This window comes from Acinonyx jubatus, chromosome B2 (assembly GCF_027475565.1).
Source record: "Acinonyx jubatus isolate Ajub_Pintada_27869175 chromosome B2, VMU_Ajub_asm_v1.0, whole genome shotgun sequence".
NCBI classification, from domain to species: domain Eukaryota; kingdom Metazoa; phylum Chordata; class Mammalia; order Carnivora; family Felidae; genus Acinonyx; species Acinonyx jubatus.
Genome location: NC_069385.1, coordinates 32,669,667 through 32,690,314, shown reverse-complemented (window position 1 = coordinate 32,690,314; position 20,648 = coordinate 32,669,667). Strand labels below are relative to the sequence as shown.

At 40.0% G+C, this 20,648-nt stretch overlaps 1 protein-coding gene across 1 annotated transcript; it reads right to left on the bottom strand.

Moving 5' to 3' along the window:
• Nucleotides 1–13,608: 13,608 nt before the first annotated feature.
• On the bottom strand, nt 13,609–16,679 carry CCN2 (cellular communication network factor 2). The gene is made up of 5 exons (XM_027056881.2): nt 16,482–16,679; nt 16,148–16,370; nt 15,748–15,999; nt 15,405–15,616; nt 13,609–15,024 (listed from the first exon to the last, which is right to left on the bottom strand). The coding sequence occupies exons 1-5, from the start codon at nt 16,545–16,547 to the stop codon at nt 14,728–14,730; spliced, it is 1,050 nt and encodes a 349-aa protein (XP_026912682.1). The 5' UTR covers nt 16,548–16,679; the 3' UTR covers nt 13,609–14,727.
• Nucleotides 16,680–20,648: the final 3,969 nt, after the last annotated feature.

Sequence of the window (20,648 nt, the reverse complement as noted above, 5' to 3'; positions counted from 1 at the left end):
AGCTACTCATCAAATGGTATAATTAAATAACCAATTTAATTTAGCATGTGTTTATCGAGACTATTTCATGTCCAAGACGAGTTTCTGAACTCAAGAACTCTGGAGCTGATAGGGAGAGAAATAAAACAAATCTATACACAACTAGAACAGTGCTTTCAAGTATAGCTTCCTGTGATGATGAAAGTGTTTTACCTTCACATCATCCCACGTAGAAGCCACTGGCCACATGTTGTTCCTGAGCGTTTGATATATTCCTAGTGCTACAAAAAATTGAATTTCACATTTTATTTAATTTTAATTCCCTCAAATTTAATGGCCACATTTGTCTGTGGCTACCATCTGGACAGAAAAGAACCAGGATATGACATAAGTGACATAATACGGTTATAAACAGAATGTTTGGTAGAGCATTTAAAGGAAAAAGGGGCTGTTGCTGGTGAGAGGACCCATACAAGCGACTTCTGGGAAGAGCATACAAGGTGGGTAGGATTGATTTATATATAAATGTACGCAGGGGGGATGGGTTCAATGGGTGGTGGGTGTTAAGGGGGGCACACGTTGTGATGAGCACCGGGTGTTGTATGTAAGTGATGAATCCCTAAATCCTACAATTGAAACTAATGTCACACTGTATGGTAACCAACTGGAATTTAAACGAAAACTTTGAATCCAAAAATGAGTGCATAATTGTATGCACACACTCGTTATGGAAGGAGCAGATAAAGAATGTTCTAGACAGAGGGACTAGGGTGAGTCAAGGCAAAACTATTTGGGAAATATGAGTAAGTCCGGTTTTGGTTTTGGCATAAAGAAGCATACAGGAGTACTTGGAGATTATTCTGACTTGGTCCTTTGGTACCAATTTGCAGATCTTGAATGCCATGCTGGCTTAAAGGGTAGTGTTTACCTTGACAATAGTTTTTGCTTCCAATTTTGGAGCATCAAACTTATGTGACCAGAGATACTAATCTGGGGGCAGTAATTAGGGAGACTTGTGGAGGAACAGGAAAACTAATTAGCAGTCCCATCCAAATATCACTGGCAAAAATCATGAGATCTGTAATAAGAATGGAAATAATGATGGAAATGGAAAGTTGGAGATGGTTTAGAATTTTTTTCAGTTTGGAGGCATGTGAATAGAGATTGGTGCCTACTTTTTTGTCTAGGGATTTGTGAAGATAGGATAGCTTGCAGAAGTAGCTTTCACCATTACAGTGAAACCTGGGAATACACTGGAGGAGAGTCCAACCCAATGTCAGCTTACGAAGACTTCAGAGAGAGGAAAGAAAGAAGACCTCAGCGGTCTCTGCTGTTAATTGAGGCATCTAAAGAAGGGGCAGAAGTGACGGAGCTTCTGGTGACTACTTGGATTCTTCAGGAAGCTCTGCTGAGGCAGTCATTTAATTAAAAATATTTTAAAATTTCTCTTGAGATTTTTCCTTTGGTCCATGTGTTATTGAGAAGTGTGTTGTTTAATTTATGGGTAGTTGGGGGGTTTTCTAGCTAGCTTTGTATTACTGATTTCTCGTTTAGTTCCATTGTAGTCTGAGAGAGCAGACATTGTATGGTGTCTATTATCTTAAACTTGTTAAGGTATATTTTATGGCCCAGAATATAGTCTATTTTGGTGACTGTTCTACGTGAGCCTAAGAAGAATGTTCAATCTGCCGTTGTTGGATGAAATAACCTATATATGTCAATTATATCCAGCTATTTGATGGTGCTACTCAATTCAACTCTGTCCTTCCTTGCTGCTTCCTGGATTTTTCCATTTCTGATAGGGAGGTGTCAAAGTCTCCAGGTGTAATGGTGGATTCATTTATTTCTCCTTGCAGTTCTATCAGTTTTCGCATCATATATTTTGATCCTCACATGTTGTTAGGTGTATACGCATTCAGGATCGTTATGTCTTTTCGGAGTAGTGGCCCCTTTATCGTTATGCAATGCCCTTCTGTATCCCTAGCATTCCTTTCTCTAAAGTCAGCTCGGTGTGAAATTAATGCAGCTACTCCTACTTTCCTTTGACTGCTGTTGGCATGATATATCTTTCTTCACTCCTTTATTTTTTTTTTTTAACTGAAGTATAATTGATGCACTATGTTACATTGGTTTCAGGTGTATTCCACCCCTTTAAAGTGGGTTTGTTGTAGACACTGGGTAGTTGGGTCTTGTTTTTTGATCCGTTCTGGCAATGCCTGTCTTTTAATTGGTATGTTTTAAACACTGACATTTAATGTGATTATTAATATAGTTGGATCGATAATCTTGTATAATTTCATTTTCTCTCCTTTCTTGGAATATCAGTTATATGCCTCTTTTAAAATTTTTTTAGTAGTTGCCTAGAGTTTGCATGATACGTTTACAACTAATCCCAGTCTACTTTCAAATAACGCCATATCACTTTTCAAGCAGTGCAAGTATTTTATAATAATAAAATAATCCTATTTCCTCCCTCCAATCTTTTGTATCATTGTTGTCATTCATTTCACTTACATATAAACATACATAACTGAATACATTTTTGCTATTATTATTTTGAACAAATTGCTTTTTTTAGATGATCTAAAAACCGAAGTTTTTATTTTACCTTACTTATTCCTTCTCTGATGCTCTTTCTTTATGTAGTTTCACAAGGTAGAGAATTCTACATTGATTTTTTTCTCTCATTTAGTATTTCATATGCTCTGTTCTTTCTTGCATAGTTTATGAGAAAAAGTCGATAGAATTCCTATTTCTGCTCCTCTGTAGATAAGGTATTTTCTCTCTCCCTCTGTCTCCTTTGAAGAATTTTTCTTTATCTTTGGTTTTCTCAAGTTGAATATGACATACCTAGGTGTAGTTTTTTGTAGCTTGATGTTCTTTGAGTTTCCTAGATCTATGGCTTGATGTATGGCATTAATTTAGGGGAAAATCTCAGTCATTATTGCTTCAAATATTTCTTCTGTTATCTTCTCTTTCTTCTCCTTCTGGTATTCTCATAATGTGTATGTTATGCCTTTTGTCATTGTCCCAGAGTCTTTGGATATTCTGGGTTTTTTTCAATCTTTTTTTCCTCTTTGCTTTTCAGTTTTGGAAGTAGCTAATGTCATATCAAGTTTAGCTATATCCAGTTTACTAATGAGCCCATAAAATACATTCTTCATTTGTTACAGTGTTTTTTTTTTATCTTTAGCATTTTGTCTTGTTTGTTAGAATTGTCATCTCTCTGCTTACATTATCTCTTCATTCTTGCATGTTGTCTACTTTTTGCATTAAACTCCTTAGCATATTAATTATGTATATATTTAAATTCCTAGTCTGATTATTTCAACATCTTTGCCATCTCTGGCTCTGGTTCTGATGCATGTTCAGTCTCTTCAAACTGTGTTTTGTACCCTTTTAGTATGCTTTGTAGTTTTTTGTTGAAAGGTGCACAGAATGTACTGAATAAAAGAAACGAAAGAGGACTTTAGTAATGCAGTAGTAAAGTGTGGGGGAAGGGGGAGGACTCTACAATTTTATGATTAGGCCTCAGTCCTTTGGTGAGCCTGTGCCCCTATGAACTTCATCAGTACTTCTCAGTTTTCCTCTCCTTAGGTGTGACCACATAGCTAGAGGAAACTGGAGTTAGGTATTTCCCTTTCTCCAGGTAGGTTAGGTTCTGACAAAACCCTAATAGATTAGGCTTTGGTAAAATAATTTATCCTGAGGGCTGGCCTTGCTAAGAAGAACAAAGTGCTTTGGTGTATTTAAAAATGGTTAGGGGCGCCTGGGTGGCTCAGTTGGTTAAGCATCTGACTCTCGGTTTCAGTTCAGGTCATGGTCTCAGGTCGTGGGATTGGGCCCCATGTTGGGCTCCATGCTGGGGATTCTCTCCACCCCCCCCCCCCCCGCCTCTCTCCTGTTCACACTCTCTTTCTCAAAATAAATAAATGAACACACAAAAAACGGTTAATTTTCCCTTTCCTCTGAACGAAGCAAGAGGGGATTTTCCTTCAATATTCATAGACCTCCTGGAGGTAAAACTCACAAAAGCATGGAGCCGTTTGTGATTGGCTCTGGGACCACTTTCTCTACAAATGAATTTATAAATAGAAGTTAAAATATTTGAGCATGGGTAAAAGGGAAGTGGAGGATTCCATGATCATGGGGTGTTTCCACCTGGGTAATAAAGAGATTAATAGTGCTATTAATAGAAATGCAGGATCACACGGAGAAGCTGATTTTGAGGGAAATTATGATGCCTTTAGTGTGGAGCACAATAAGATCGATAGTACTTCTTTTTTCCCCCTAACATCAAGAATGATTCAGCTAAGCATGTTTAAACAAAACAAACAACCTCCTCGCCCTAACTCAGGTAGATGATCCCAGACACAGTTCTCTATTAGTGACACCCATTGGTGCTTCCAGTCAACATCTCCCAGTAAAGTCTCTCACCTGTTGTTCTTGGCAATGACAGTTTCCACTGGCCACTACTTCCAACAGTGGTTAGCATGAGTTGCCATAGTAACAGCTTCCAGGGGCCGCCTACATTGTCACAGGTCCTAAGCAGCAACACCTCCCAGCAGATCTTCCTGCTGGTGAGCACTGCTCCAAGTGATTGCCAGCAGCTCCTGACTTCTATTTTCTTGGGATCCCACTAACATTTTAAAAAGTTAAATTTTAAAGGACCTGAACCCCAAAGACCTCAAGAAAGCTCCTGGTTTCCCTCAGTAGCTACTGGCAGCATTAGACTTCCAGCATCATCCCTCAAGGCCAGCTCTCAATAGGCTCCCTATAAAGCCATTCATTAGGAGTAGTTACAGTGCCGCACTGTTCTTTCCAGGTTCTTCATATCTCCACTGGCTACTCCACATACCTCTGGTGGAAAAATCCCACAGCTGGAGATGTTGAGCTTCCGGCTTGAAAGACCAATATGTGCTTTCTCACTGTGGGGTCCCCTATGTACTCCAGCTCATGGAACAATCTGTGTGTGTAGGTCATGAGACAACCATACCGTGTTTGGAATAGTGAGACACAAAGACTACCACAACAGAGTGTAGAATATTGACAAAGACTCATACCCAAAACAATGAAAGCCACCAATGTTGTATGAGTGAACTAACAGTGTGTATAGTGGCCCCCAGGACCCTGTTTCTCTTGCCTTTCCCACTTTCTTTTGCTGGGTGTCGAGGCAGAACACATGAACTGATTTTCTCCGAGTTCCAGCAGAGCCCCCGTCGTCCCTAGAAGGCTGTCTCCCAAAGGTCACACTATTAAGTCCATGACACCCTCCCAAAGTCCATGGAACTACATTGTCTGGCTCATGCCTCACACGCATCCCTTCTCCCACCACACCTCCACATTGAGACGTCTATGCAAACACAGTCTTGGGAATTGCCCCAGACCTTTGAGAGCTTCTTAATGCAAATATACAAACTTGCCTAATAACCCTGGGTTAAAAATTATGAATGACCTGAAATAATCTTCACACTGGGATCCATCAGCCCAAATTATGGGTGAAGTTTAAAAATCAACAAACAAATAAAGTGCAAAAAGGAGCAGTCGTGTTGTAGAAAAATTTTTCCCAAATCCTTGCATTTAATGTCATTTTCAGTACCTCCTAATACCTCACTAAAGAGAGCATAAGAAATACTGATCACAGATCAGAAAAAATTTAGCTACAGAGGAATTCAGACTGGGGAGAAAAAAAGGGAATTGTGTTTATTCTCATTAAAAAAAAATCCCCTAGAATGATATAAAAGAACAAAAGAGATAAAAAGAATAATAGTTTATCTTTGATTATTATTAATGCTGAGGGTTTTCATTTTAAAGGATGTCAATCCCAAATGGAATAAGTCAGTATAAATTGGATTGAAAAACAGAATAGTCAACACTATTAACAGTGAACAAAGATGTATAAATTCAAAGATTTTTTTCATATGGATAATTGCATTCAAAATTTTGATCCCAACTTTCTAATTCAAATTAATCTACTGAATTTTGGATTATATATGGTTTTGTGTTAAATCTGTGTTTCCTAAATTCTATCTTTTTTGTATAGCACCCATCACATCAGCACTTAGATCTGGATACTTCATGTGCTTGGTATATTATTTTAATGAAGATGATGATGATTGACTGGAGGTTACTTGAAAAATGCACGATTGGGGCGCCTGGGTGGCTCAGTCGGTTAAGCGTCCGACTTCGGCTCAGGTCATGATCTTGCGGTGCGCGAGTTCGAGCCCCGCATCGGGCTCTGTGCTAGCAGCTCAGAGCCTGGAGCCTGTTTCGGATTCTGTGTCTCCCTCTCTCTCTCTGACCCTCCCCCGTTCATCCTGTCTCTCTCTGTCTCAAAAGTAAATAAACATTAAAAAAAAAAAATTAAAAAAAAATGCACGATAATGACTACAAGATATTTCTCAACCAATTAGATTCATGGGCCTCATTATTATTCTCTTTGTCTTTATTACATCTTAGACTAAAAATGTAATTACTGTCGTATTTATTTTATAGCCCAACCTTTTCAGGGAAAGGACCCAGATGCTCTAAAGGACATTCATAAAGTCTGGTTTCTTGTATGAAACTGAGTCTATACAGAGTAATGGTTTTTAAAATATCAGACAGCTGTACTTGTTTTGAAATTTTATTTATTCATATATGAGTAAAACTTGCTGAGAGTATTATTTCCTCACCACCCCCCTTCTCTTGGCTTCTCCTGCTCTGCCCCATGATGCTTCATGAATTGGTGTCACCAGTGCTGTTGTTTGTTTGTTTGTTTGTTTGTTTGTTTTAATTTGATAAGGGCAGTATGGATAGGAGCAGTTTTTGTTTGCCATAAAAGTGGTATTTTATGTCCATTTGCCTACTTGTATCCTGCTGAAATGCACATACTCATAAAGTAATGTATTGATAACTCTTATTGCCAAAGAGAAACTTAATATGGTGAGATGTTACTTTTCACGCGAGGGTTCCAGATACTTTAAAATCTTGTTGTGCCCTATAATTAAATAATGTTTATTAAGTCCCATTAACTATACATCAAACATATAGTTTCATGGTTTCTATTCATTAGTTTCATTTTGGAATTATGTTTCAATGAATGAGTCTGCTGATAAGCTAGTAAAAAATAAATGTTGGAAGAGGTCAACCTGTCCTCTGAGATTTAAATAAAAATTAGTGTGAGTCCATCTGATATTAAAAGAGAAATCCAATGCCTCCCTAAAATATTTGTGAATTTGGAGGACTTTCTTCTTATAGAGATTTATAGCTTTGAGCTTCTACCCCCATTAAATTTTCACTCTCATTTTCCATACTTATGATGCTATAATAGTTTCATTGTGTGTGAAACTTGTTATATGCACTATGTGTTATTTTTCAGAAGTTCATCATCTGAAACATCAAAAATAAGTTAACTATTTTCTGTTTATAAAGTAATAATTATTCTTTTTTAAAAGTTTATTTATTTTTGAGGGAGAGAGAGAGAGAGAGGGAGAGAGTGGGAGAGGGACAGAGAGAGGGAGACAGAGAATCCCAAGTAGGCTCTGCACCATCAGCACAGAACCCTCCTCGGGGCTCGAACCCACGAACCATGAGATCATGATCTGAGTTGAAATCAAGAGTCAGATGCTTAACTGACTGAGCCACCCAGGCACTCCAATAATTATTCTTTGTAAACAATTTTGAAAATCTAGAATACGATATAGGTGGAAAAAATAACCCCCAGCTAATCTTTATTAATGTTTTGGCAATATTCTTTTAAAATTAAAAATGTGCTTGAATTTATTTACTTCATTTCAAAATATTTTAGTTGAAATATAATATACATTAATAAATGTATAACACATTTTCTCGTGCTCCACTCCAAAGTAACCACTATTCTGAATTCTATCACTGTCAATTAGTTTTGCCTATTCTTCGATGTCATATAGATGAAATCTTACAGCGTATACACTTTTGTATCTGGCTTCTTTCATTCAGCATAATGTCCATGGTTCTTTTTTTATTGATGTATATTATACCACTGTATCAATATTCTACATTCTATCCATTCTATTGCTGATGTACATTTGAGTTGTTTTCAGTTTGGGGATGGATAGAAGTGCTTTGAGAATTTTGTTTGTGTATTTTTTTAAATTTCTCTTGGATCTATATGTAAGAGTAGAAGTTTACTTGCTGTGTCATAGGTAGTTTCTGTATTTAGCTTTAACAGATACTGCCATATAGTTTTCCAGTTACTATATTTGTCTAAATTACATATGTTAACTGTGCTGACAAAAATTGTGTTAGAATTTGTTGAACTAATGCAAGTCTTAATATGTTTTATATTCTTGAGATGTAAATTTTAATTAATCAATAATTAAGTAATTAAGAGTTCTTACTAACTCTTTTTTCACTATCTTTAAACATCTGATAGAGGATACAGATCTTCATGTTTATTACTTTGGATCCTGTATTTGGATATGGAATCTGACTTAGCATTTGAAGGGCATATTTTACATTGTTTATTCTTAGTCTTAGCAATAGTGTGTATATAATCAGTATGATTCATGAGGTAAAGAATAGCTATTAAAAAACTTATGAAGGGAAAAAACTTATGAAGGAAAAGCTTTCATGGTTTCATTTATGGCATGGGAGAATGAGGTAAGAAAATACACTGAATATATATGAATATATGTGAATTCCCTAGAGGGCACATGTGTTTTACACATGCTTCTAGGCACATGGCTAATTAAGGAATAGTGGCTTGAATAGCTAAGCTATTTATTTTTTTACATGTTATGAATAGTTCAGATAAATCCAAAATCATGAAAACTTCAAACACATTTTGGCATATTCTCTATTTTATAGTGAGGAGGTGAAAGACTTATTTTAAAAATCTTTCTGATTAGGGGCGCCTGGGTGGCTCAGTAGGTTAAGTGTTTGACTTCGGCTCAGGTCATGATCTCACTGTTCATGAGCTCAAGTCCCGCGTTGGGCTCTGTGCTGACAGCTCAGAGCCTGGAGCCTGCTTCAGATTCTGTGTCTCCCTCTCTCTCTGTCCTTTCCCCGCTCATACTGTCTCTCTCTGGCTCTCAAAAAACGAATAAATGCTAAAAAAAAAAAAAATTAAAAAATCTTTCTGATTATAAAATAATGCATGTTCATTTCTGAGAATTTGGAAAAACTCAGAAAATTATTGTAAAAGAATACAAAGTTACTTTAAACTAACCATCATGAGATGAGTACCATAAATTAAGAGATTTATTTCCTTTAAAAGTTATCTCAGAATTATGTCTGGTGTTGGAACAGAAGGGGCCAATTGCTTCTGAGGTGCTGTGAAATGTGTAGAGTAATAAAAATCTGATACTGAAATCATCAAAGATTTTGTGTAGAATGACTAGATTCTCTGTCATTCTCAAGTGACCGATTAGGTGTTTTTCTTCAACTATCAGAATGAACTAAAAATTTAAGGACAATTGATAGGCTTAGCACACTGCAATTCTTATCCTTATAGAAGTCCAAATTGCCCCATCTTTAATAGGAGTCTTTTAAATTTGCCTCCTGTACCTTTTTGATATGATTTCAATGGTCTTTGTTAACTTCCTTCTTACCCAATATGAAAAGGTAGTCCCTGAATAAATGTGTTTATCTTACACATTTCTTGTGCTAGACCTGGAATAAGCCTTAGTTTCTTTTAGTGGAAAATAATATTTGAAGAGCACAGTATTGGCCTATGGATGGTTATTCCTCTTGAGTTGTCATTGTATCTAAGCCTTTTTAGTGAGCAGATGTAGGAAAAATTGTATGTATGTGTATGTGTGTGTTAAAAGATAAAATAGATCATAAGTTTATGCTGATTATTTCTAGTTCAAATTCAGAACTACAGAATTTAACTTAACCACTTTTATGTTACGTCTGTATTTTGAGACTTCCTCACTAAGAATCCCAGTACTCACCAACACTCACGATAGAATTAGAATATTCATAATGACTCACTTGCTTTATCCCACATTATACAACCAATAGTCTCACAATAACAATACCAGCACCACCAATAAAAGCAGTTAAATATTTAGGGACAGGCATCTATGTCCATTCTCTTAAAAATAGCTGCAGTCTACACTATCAGAGCATGCTGTATAGCCACTATACCGTGTACATTCTCCTCTGTAAACTTCATTAATTTTAATTCTAAAGATAAGCTATATGTAATGTTCATATACCAGTTCTTATATTAATATCTCTCAGATATTTTTGTTCTCTGAGCTTTCTATCTAGTAGGTTTTTCAGAAAGGGCCCATAGGAACAATACACTGTAAATTCTTCCCTATTTTTGGCAGTTTGTCTGTGTCTTTTATTCTTGAATGTTAGTTCTGTAGGATAAAAATTCCTTAATTTACATTTTCTTTCTTTGAGTATCCTAAATGTTATTCCAATTTTTTGGTATGAAGTGTTGCTGTCAAAAAGTCTGATACTGAGTTAATTTTCTTTTACTTATAAGGTTCATGTTCTTTTTGCCTAGATGTTCTGATGGTTTTTCCTTGTCTTTATATTTCAGCAATTTTGCTAGACTATGTCTTGGTGTTGGTTGATTTTATCAGGTACATGGCATGCTCTTTCTTTAAAAAAATTTTTTTTAAATGTTTATTTGTTTTTGAGAGACAGCACAAGTAGGGGAGGGGCAGAGAGAGGGAGACACAGAATCAAAGCAGGTTCCAGGCTTTGGGCTGTCAGCACAGAGCCTGACGCGGGGCTTGAACTCATGAACCACAAGATCATGACCTGAGCTGAGGTCGGACGCTTAACCGACTGAGCCACCTAGGCACCCCCATGGCATGCTCTTTCAATATGTGCTTTCAAGTCACTTTTTATTTCAGTAAAGTTTTCTTGATTTATACTTTTTGTTTTTTTTTTTCTTCAGGACCTCCTACTATCCATATGTTAGATCTTCTTTGCCTCTCTACAATATTTATCAATTTTTCTTGAAACGTTTTCATTTCTTTTAATTTAAAAGATTTCCTTCCTCACCGTCTATTCTTTTTTTTTGTTTTTTTTTTAATGTTTATTTAATTTTGAGAGAGAGGGCATGAGTGGGGGAGAGGCAGAGAGAAAGGGAGACAGAAAAGCTCAAGCAGGCTCTGCGTTGTCAGCACAGAGCCCAACACAAGGCTTGAACCCATGAACCATGAGATCATGACCTGAGCTGAAGCCATGAATCAGATGCATAACCAACTGAGCCATTCAGGCACCCTTCTTGTGTTCGTTCTTGTTTGATACATTTCTTTTATTTCTAATTCCTTCCTGAGTTTTATCAACACATTTCTATGTTTTGCTACCTCTGATTTATATTGCTATTTTATGTCATTAGTTGTTTCCTTTTTATAATTTATGTCTAATATTATTTTCTTAATGTTCTTTTGAAATAGTTTTGATGTGTTTCTGGGCATGTATTTCTGACATGCTTTTATTATCTGTAAAGATTTATTCTGCCCTTTATTATTTTCATATAATAACTTTGTATGGGATTTGGCTATGATAATTTTGTTTTCCAATTTGTTATGTGAAAATAGTTTTCTTGAACTTGGTTCAGTAAGGACACTTGGTTTAGACCGCTTTTCGAATTTCACGGAGATACTCTTTTATTGTCTTCATGCGTTTGAAACAATATGGCAGTTTACTTTCCTCAGATTTCCAATCTTTGTTCTCTCCTCATTTTTATCTAGACCTTCTCTTTCAACATCTTTGTTGTCTCTGACCTGCTCAATTTTGATTCCATTCCCATGAGCATGGAGTTCCCCCGTGGGAGAGAGCCCTGGTTTGTAAGATTTATTTGAGTGGGCACAAGCTTTACCCTCAAATTGGTCTCCCGTATTTCACTGTTGGCAATTTTGGATCTCTGTTCTTCTCAGAAGCCTCAGATATCCTGTTGCAACTCTTTGCTTGTTCCCACACATATGCTGACATAGGGCATGTCTTGTGGTGGTTAATGATTTTCTCCCCCTAACATTTGGGATTGAAGGGATGCCTTGCCACCTAATTTTGTTATAAATATTGTTCCTGGGATTTTGATTTTGCAGTGCAGTTACTCGGTTTTTAGGTGGAAAATGGAACTATCTAAAATCTATGCTTCCGTTACTACTTCTATTTTCCCAGAATTCTCAAATTCCTTTTAAAACACTCCGGCTCACTTACCATGGCCCTTCATCTTTGCATCTAGGAGTAAATTGGCGGAAAAAACATGTGAACGAGACAGTGTACCCTGTACGTGTATGTACATGTGGGTTTATTTGGGGAAGTGAGGTACAGCTGCTGACAATGTGGCAATATATGTATATAGGTGCATCCTAAAAGTTCAATGTTTTGACTTTGCACATTTTGACCATGGGAAGTTTTCCCTTTGGTTTGTGGCACCGCACTGTTTGTAGAACCAGTCTTTATTTTCGAATGTATTTTTGTCTCTTGGAATGACACTGACACTACAACATTGCTAATTACCCTGTGAGGGGTTAGTTTGTCTACAACTATTTTGTTCCCCCCTAGAATCCACAGCTCTACAGATTCTGGGGAATATTGTGCTTTAAGCTGTCTTTGGAATATTTTTGTTGGCCACATACTTCAGTTCACTTTTTGGTACGGGCCCACATAGGCCCAGTATCATTTCCAGGCTTCTCGAACAATTTCCTTTTGTCACTTACCAACCTCTTGGTAAGCTATTGATCTTGAAATCTAATAGTCAAAAGCTTGGGACAATAGAAGAGTTGCTTTTAATTGAAGACAAATTTCTATTAATGTTAGCAGAAATTATCCTCCTTTTCTACTTATGCCATCATCTATTTGTGATTGGTTATCATGGCAACTGAAAACTGAATTATACAAAAATGCAACTTATTAATGGTTCCATCAGGATGCAGATTTTATACTTTTCAAATTTAACAGCAAACTTTTTGAAGTTCAAAAACAGATATGGTAGAGCATACAAACTCAAGAAATAGTTAAAACATTTTCTATGTGGAAGGTATATAGACTATAGTTTGTGATATGAAGGGTTGGAAATTAAATGCCTACAATGGTCAGAGAGGTATTAAATGTAGACAAGACCAAGTGTAATCAACAGGGGTTGTTGGAGACTGAAGTTACCTAGAGAGAATTTAATTTTTCAGTGTTATTATTTATTTTTGAGAGAGCAAGAGAGCGCACACGCGCAAGCCGGGGAGGGGGCAGATGATCCAAAGCAGGCTTGCTCTGACAGCAGGGAGCCGAGCCCAGCCCAGCCCGATGCTGCATGCAGGTCTCAAATTCATGAACTGTGAGATCATGACCTGAGTCAAAGTTGGATGCTCAACAAACTGAGCCACCCAGGTGCCCCTAGAGAGAATTGAATTTAAATGTTTATAAGGTACTGTGAATGTAACAAAAAAAAATGCCTATGCGTGTGTGTGTGTGTGTGTGTGTTTGTGTATAAATATATACTGTGTATGACTGTAAGTTTGTGACACTTGATTCAGTGTGAAATAGGTTTATGTAAAATTCTATTGAATTGATTAACCAATTTATTAGTATAATAAAAGAGCCTTAGAAAATTATAGATGAATTATTTTAAAACAAAAGCTTCCCATAGAAACTCAAGAAAACTCAGAAACATTTAGAAGAGTAAGTGAATGGACACACTTTTTATAGAAAAAATATATACTTTATTTTCAACTAGAAAGGTGCAAACATGTAACTTTTGGTCACATTCTCAACAAATAAACTGTCCAAAAAACAGTCATAGTCAAAGTAGAAACAAATGCTTCCAGGTGGAAAAACTGATCATCTATACAGAGCCACTCAATTTTTTTTTTTTAATAAAGGCCACTTGTTCATTAAAACAAGGCTACCACATTTTCAACTGACAAATTAGACTTCTAAGGACATCACTGCCTCATATTCAGTAAACAATCTGTTTTGATGGAGTATCACTCTGACCAGAATTTCCATTTGAATATCCATTTCATGCTTTGAATTATCAGATAAGCTTTCCATCCTACTTATGGTGTTCAGAATTGAGGCTAACATTTGAAATATCAAAGCATAAAAACATAAACAAAAAGGCACAAACAACTTTAAATTAACTTAGATAACTGTACAAATATATATATATATTTATATATATATATATATACACACACACACACACAATATTTACAGTGTCAATAAAAAAAAAAAATCTGGCTTGTTACAGGCAAATTAGCTTGCCACAAGCTGTCCAGTCTAATAGACAGGATTCTGATTCCTGAACAGTGTCATTCAAATCAGAAGGTCAGAGCTGAATCTGCTGTTCTGACTTAAAGAACTTGACCCAGCCTCATGAAGGCTGGAGGACACACATCCTAGCCGTTGCTGGAGCTACAGTAGGCAGGTCAGTGAGCATGCTAAAATTTTCCTTCTCAAGCACACTCCAAAGAGCAGGCCCCTACCACTTTAAGGTGACAATCATTTCTACAGGTGCCCCCCCCACCCCCCACTGCTCCTCAAGCCACACCTTAGTCTACATTCTGGTGCTCTGTGCTAATGTAGTCCCCCCACCCCGGTCAAGTCTTAACTTTCTTCAAACCAGTGTCTGGGTTGATAAGACTCTTTTGTTTGACATGGCACAATATTTTGAATTCGGTGGGACTGTTTCTCTCCCCCAGTTAGAAAAACAGATTTAAATAACTTGTACTACTGAAATCATGTTTACACAAAAATGAGATGTGAATCAGTTCAAGTTATAGCCTAATGAGTTAATGTCTCTCACACTCTCTGGCTTTAGGCCATGTCTCCATACATCTTCCTGTAGTACAGGGACTCAAAGATGTCGTTGTCTCCAGGACAGTTGTAATGGCAGGCACAGGTCTTGATGAACATCATACTCTTCTTCATGAGCTCCCCGTCGGGGCACTTGAACTCCACAGGCAGAGTCGTGGTTCTGTGTGGGGTGCAGCACCGGCCATCTGTGCACACTCCACAGAACTTAGCCCGGTAAGTCTTCACGCTGGTACAGCCAGAAAGCTCAAACTTGACAGGCTTGGAGATTTTGGGGGTACGGATGCACTTTTTGCCCTTCTAAGGAAGACAAAGCAGAAGAAAAAAAAAATCAATGATTCTCTAAGGGGAGTGGCTTTCTTCAAGCTCTGTGTGTTTTAGCCTTATGTTGTCTGACTTTTGTTTATATTTTGAGGAGAGGAAGTTGGACTCTCACTTGCCAGTTTTCCAAAAATAGACATGGCCTCTCTCGGGATGTCTTGAATTAACTAACCGTGTGGAGAATTTCATAGTGGAAAGCTAGTGGTTTCTATTACACAACAGCCCATTCCAGCAAAACAGCTCAACGGTTAGATATTTTTGGAGATAAAAGGTCTATAATAACAAGGATGGGGAGACCCAACTTTAGTCCTAACCATTATCATTCCATGCAAGTTCGTTCATAGGAGCAGAAAACGTACCTTAATGTTCTCTTCCAGGTCCGCTTCGCAAGGCCTGACCATGCACAGGCGGCTCTGCTTCTCCAGCCTGCAGAAGGCGTTGTCATTGGTAACCCGGGTGGAGATGCCCATCCCACAGGTCTTGGAACAGGCGCTCCACTCTGTGGTCTGGACCAGGCAGTTGGCCCGGATCATAGTTGGGTCTGGGCCAAATGTGTCTTCCAGTCGGTAAGCTGTGAGAGCAGAGCACACAAACACAAGGTAAGACGCCAGGATAAGACATTTCCCCCTTCCCCTGGTAGAGTTAGGAGTCAGCCCCTGGGGGGAGGATCACAACACTGACTTAGAGGAAGATCCAACTCACCGGCGAGGGCAGGGCCAACCACGGTGTGGTCCTTGGGCTCGTCGCACACCCACTCCTCGCAGCATTTCCCCGGCAGCTTGACCCTCCGCGGGAAGGGGCAGTCAGGGCTGGGCAGGCGGACGTCCATGCTGCACAGGGGCACGCAGCCCACCGCCCCGTCCAGGCAAGTGCACTGGTATTTGCAGCTGCTCTGGAAGGACTCGCCGCTCCGGTACACGGTCCCTCCGAAGACGCAGGGGGCACCATCTTTGGCTGAAGGAGAGGGAGGGAACAGGGGTCAGGCATCGGTGGCGGGAGGCGAGTCGGGGGTGCGCGGGGAGCAGGGCTCCGGGGTGGGGTCGGGCGGCCGGGACACCGCCGGAGTTGGCGCAGGGCGAGGGGCCCGGGCCGCGGCGCTTACCGGTGCACACGCCGATCTTGCGGTTGGCCGGGGAGCCGAAGTCGCAGAAGAGGCCCTTGTGTGGGTCGCAGGGGTCGCGCTCCGTGCACAGCTCGCCCAGCTGCTTGGCGCACACGCGGCAGCAGCCGCAGCCGTCCAGCACGAGGCTGACGCCGGCGGGGCAGCGCGGCGCCGGCGCGGTCGCACACTGGCACGGGCCGCCGCAGTCCTGGCCGGCGGCGGGCTGCGGGGAGGAGGGGGCGGTCAGCGGGCGCACGCCGCTCGGCGCCCCGGGCCCTGCCCCGCCCTGCACGCCCTCCCCCAGGCGGCGGCCGCCGCGGGGCTCTCGGCTTACCCGGCCGCAGAGGGCGAATAGGAGCACGAAGGCGCAGCGGACCGGGCCCAGGCCGGCGGCGGACATGGTCTGGCGCTGCGGGCGGGGCGGACGGCGGGCGGAGTGCGGCGGCGGCGGCGGCGGCGGCGGGGTGGGCGCGGCGGTCCCGGCGCTGGATCGCGGGCTCGGGCTGGAGGTGGGTGTCTGGGCGCACCGGGCTGAGGTCTGGGAGCTGTCGGCCGGGGCGGCTGCCGTCGGAGGGAGGCGGTCGGTCGCCGGGGTTGGAGTTGCACTGGCTGCCTCCTCTCAGTGGGAAGAGTTGTTGTGTGAGGCTGAGGCGGGCGGCCCGCGGCTTTTATACGCTCCGGGCGGCCCCGGCTCGCCAATGAGCTGAATGGAGTCCTACACAAACAGGGACATTCCTCGCATTCCTCCCCACCTTCCTGCCTCATCAACTCACACCGGATTGATCCTGACCCCTTGACACTCAGCATTCCTCCCGTCTGAAAAAGCTGGCACACTCTAGCTCACCAGAAAGAAAGAAAAAAAAAAAAAAAGCCTCAGTATTTCCAGCACCAAATAGGATTTTTTTTTCCCCTTGCTTCTTCGCACCACTTCTGATTTATAGCATTGAAAAACACATCAGCAATTACTATTATTTTTTATACCACTCTCTTCTGTTCCTAACAACTGTGCCCGCTCTACCCACTGACATACATGCTTTTTAGGAGGTAGGCAGCCCAAGAGGCTAACAGCAGGGCTTCCTAAAAAATTCGAAAGGGTTTCTTTCCTGATTATTTTTGTAATGATTTTAATTTTAAAGGCTGTCTGTCTTTGAAAACTCTTCAGAGAGCAGAGGAGGAGTTGATTGCTTTTAACCAGCTGGAATCCCCAAGAAGCTTACCTGTAAACTCCAAGTTCCATATTGGAGATGTAGGAATTTGATCATTTGTCACTTGAGATAATGGTTTGGATGCCTATTGCCCTACGAGAAAGAGAACAAAGCCAGGGGTCAGGGTATGGATGCAGTTTTCTGGGGGAGATTTCCAGCACTCTTGCTTTGTTTTCTCTTAATATATGTAACAGTTTTATTGTTGGGGGTATAGGGAGGGAAAGAGATGAATGGGCATCAGTATTTCCAGAAAAGTGGGTCTGTTGTCATGTCAGAGCAAATGATTATGTGTTGAGGAGGTAGAGGCTTTGGGTGTTGGGAAGAGAGGGGAACCATCCAGGAGAGACAGCAAGAAGCTTGGGGTTTAGTTGGGGTGTTTTAAACACAGTTTGGGTCTTTGAGAAATGAGTGCTTTTTTTTTAATACTAAAATCTATAATCTTTGAATGTGGATCGGACTTGGTTTGTTGCAGTAAAAAAAATCTGATAATATAACAAGAACAGTGTACCCCATTAATATCTGGTTGTAAACTTAGAGGGTCTATGTATAATATATTTTAGTGACTCTCCATACATCTGTGAATAGTGATTGTGACTTCTTACTGCCCAAGGAGCCTGCAGCCTAGTGGAGTGAGATCCGGTGAAGGAAACAACAGGTTTTGTCCTCTTTGCTTGTGTGCAGATGCCAAAAACAGCCAATAAAGTCTAAGCACATTTCTGTTTCTTAATATCGCTAGTTAGTTTCACTAAGGACTTAATTAACCATACTTTCATTTAGAATCTATTGATTAACTTCTCCCCACCCTTTTTTTTTTTTTTTTTAATAACTCCAGTTACCATTGTCTGTAAAGAGACAGATTCCAGATCGGGCCATTTTTTTCTATTGTGATGCCACCTCATTTGACCCTAGTGTTACCAATGAGTAAATTCATTTCATTTGCAGATGTTTCACTGTATAGGTTTAAGATCAACATACCTGGTTTTGATGCAGAGACGAGTGTTCAGAAACAACACTATAGATTTATAATTTGAAAACAGCCTGTTTAAACTGGCTGCATTTTTTTTTTTTATGTTTCGATTCTTTCTATTGAAAAAGAGCCAAGAAGAAAATAATCACTCCATCTTCAGCATAGACCACATCATCTGTGCACAATTACCTCCCTAAGCAATCCACATGTTGTACAGCGTAGTTGCATGTCAACAGTGTGAGTGGCCAGCAAGGGGGGGGGGGGTGCCTCTGAAGCTCAGGAAGAATTTTCAACATTGTTATTTAATGTTCTTTCCAAGCATTCCTCAAAGAGAGGAGAAGAGGCCTAAAAGTTCCTATTTAAAGACAGAACATTCCAAGTTATGTTAATAGCCACATGTGTATTAAAGGCAACTTAGCCCCCAACTTTCTCTTCCCTCGTGGATGGTTTTAAAAGTCCAAAATATGTGGGAAGCCACAGTGAAATCTTTCAAGACCTAAACCTCGAATTATGGCTACCACTAATGGTTGGAAAGGTGTGGTAGATGGGGAAGGGTAGGGATGTGAAGTTGGAGCCTCACCTGAGGTGGGATGTGGGCTCCGTCTTGTGGCTTGCAGGGTGAGGTAGATGGGAGAATGGTTGGGAATTTTTGAATGCTCTGGAGAGTCTGAGAGCCACCACCAATAGCTTCATGTACAGCAGAGTGGAGACTCTCATTCATGAAAGGGATAAATTGCTGGGCTGGGTTATAGTTGGGTGACCTGGTTTATATTCTTGGAACTGCCATTCACAAATCTTAGGGAAGTCACAAGTAAGAGCCGTATTTCCAAGTTGACCTTATTAAAATGATGATAATGAGGATGTTTTATGTCACAGGATTCAATGATTAATTGGATCAAAGTTCTTAGGGAATCGGTGCTCCCGCCCACCCGCCTCTTTCTTGATTTTCTTTTTTTTTTTTCCACAAACGTACTTACTATTCTGCTGGGTTGTTAAAAATACCAAGACGTATTATAAAAAGAATTTGGTTTTACTATAAAATTCACGTGGTCCCTCAAAGTCTCAAGAAGTCCATAGTTAGCTCCAAATGGATGGTTTTAATATTGGCTAGGAGAAAAGAAGTATACTGAAGTATATAGAGCTTGGAGTCTCAGAATAGAAGAATAATGCTGTGCACTATAAGGTTAGGTTGAGGCTTTATGATCACAATTCCTCTGAAGAGTTGAACATAAAAGATTATTAAGAAAGTGACAGAGAGACACACACACACACACACACACACACACACACAGAAAGAGAAGACACCCAAGACATTCACAGACTCAAAAGTATGTTTACATTGTGTTATGGGGGCCATCAAGTGCCAGGAAATTCAAAGGGAAAGGCTGACACTGTCCTTAACTTATGCCATGGGATCTGAATTCTTACACTATTATAAATGACTCAGCAAATGTTTGTGTGCACCTGGGCAGTAAAGTGGAAATAGTGTCTTCTTATAACTTTGTCCAACTCTGACTTATCCCCTTATCCCCAACCCTTTTGATTGACAGCAGGTTAGAATTGGGAGCAAAAGGTCTTTGAATTTATATGCAAAATGGTTAAAATGCACTAATTTTGTCTTGTAAGCAAGTGTTTATCTAGCAATGCTTTTCAGAGAGGTGTTTTTTTGTTTTTTTCTTTTTTTCTTTTTCTTTTTTTTTTTTTTTTTGGTAAAATGAGGCATTCACTAAGCTGGCCACTGAGTCCTGTTTACAGAGCTATATAAGGTACGTGTGTGTCTACTCAGGCATCATTTGTACAGGTCGTTTGGTTAAGTCTTGTAAGATGTTCAGCTGTGGATGTATTACATTCCTTCTCTTATGTTTTTTGTTGTTTTTTTCCCCCCTAAAAAAAGGTTACTTGATCAGGTATCAGACATAGAGAAAAGCTGGCAGGACTACAGGAAAGTGGCCAGACTTTGGAGTGTTTGTGTACTTAAAGAAGGAATGTTGCACATTTTCAACTTTCAGCCATAGACATTTTCTTATAAGAGCAAGTGGGAGTCTTTGCCAGCCCTCAAAGCGGAAATCAGAGCTCCCAGGGAAACATACTGGAGGAATGTGGCTCAATGCCAAGACCCATACGCAATGCATACACTGAGCTGTCAGATTAATGGGAAGTCTGGCCGTATAAGGGCATCTGGACAGTGAACCAGTTTTTTACCATGGTGGGTGGGGAGTGGGCTTCAGGCGTTTCTAGCATGCCTTAAATTCAATCAGGTAAATGAATTCCACCAGAAGAATGATGTGCCGGATGGCTTTTTGAAAAATAGTCATAAATATCATCGCCA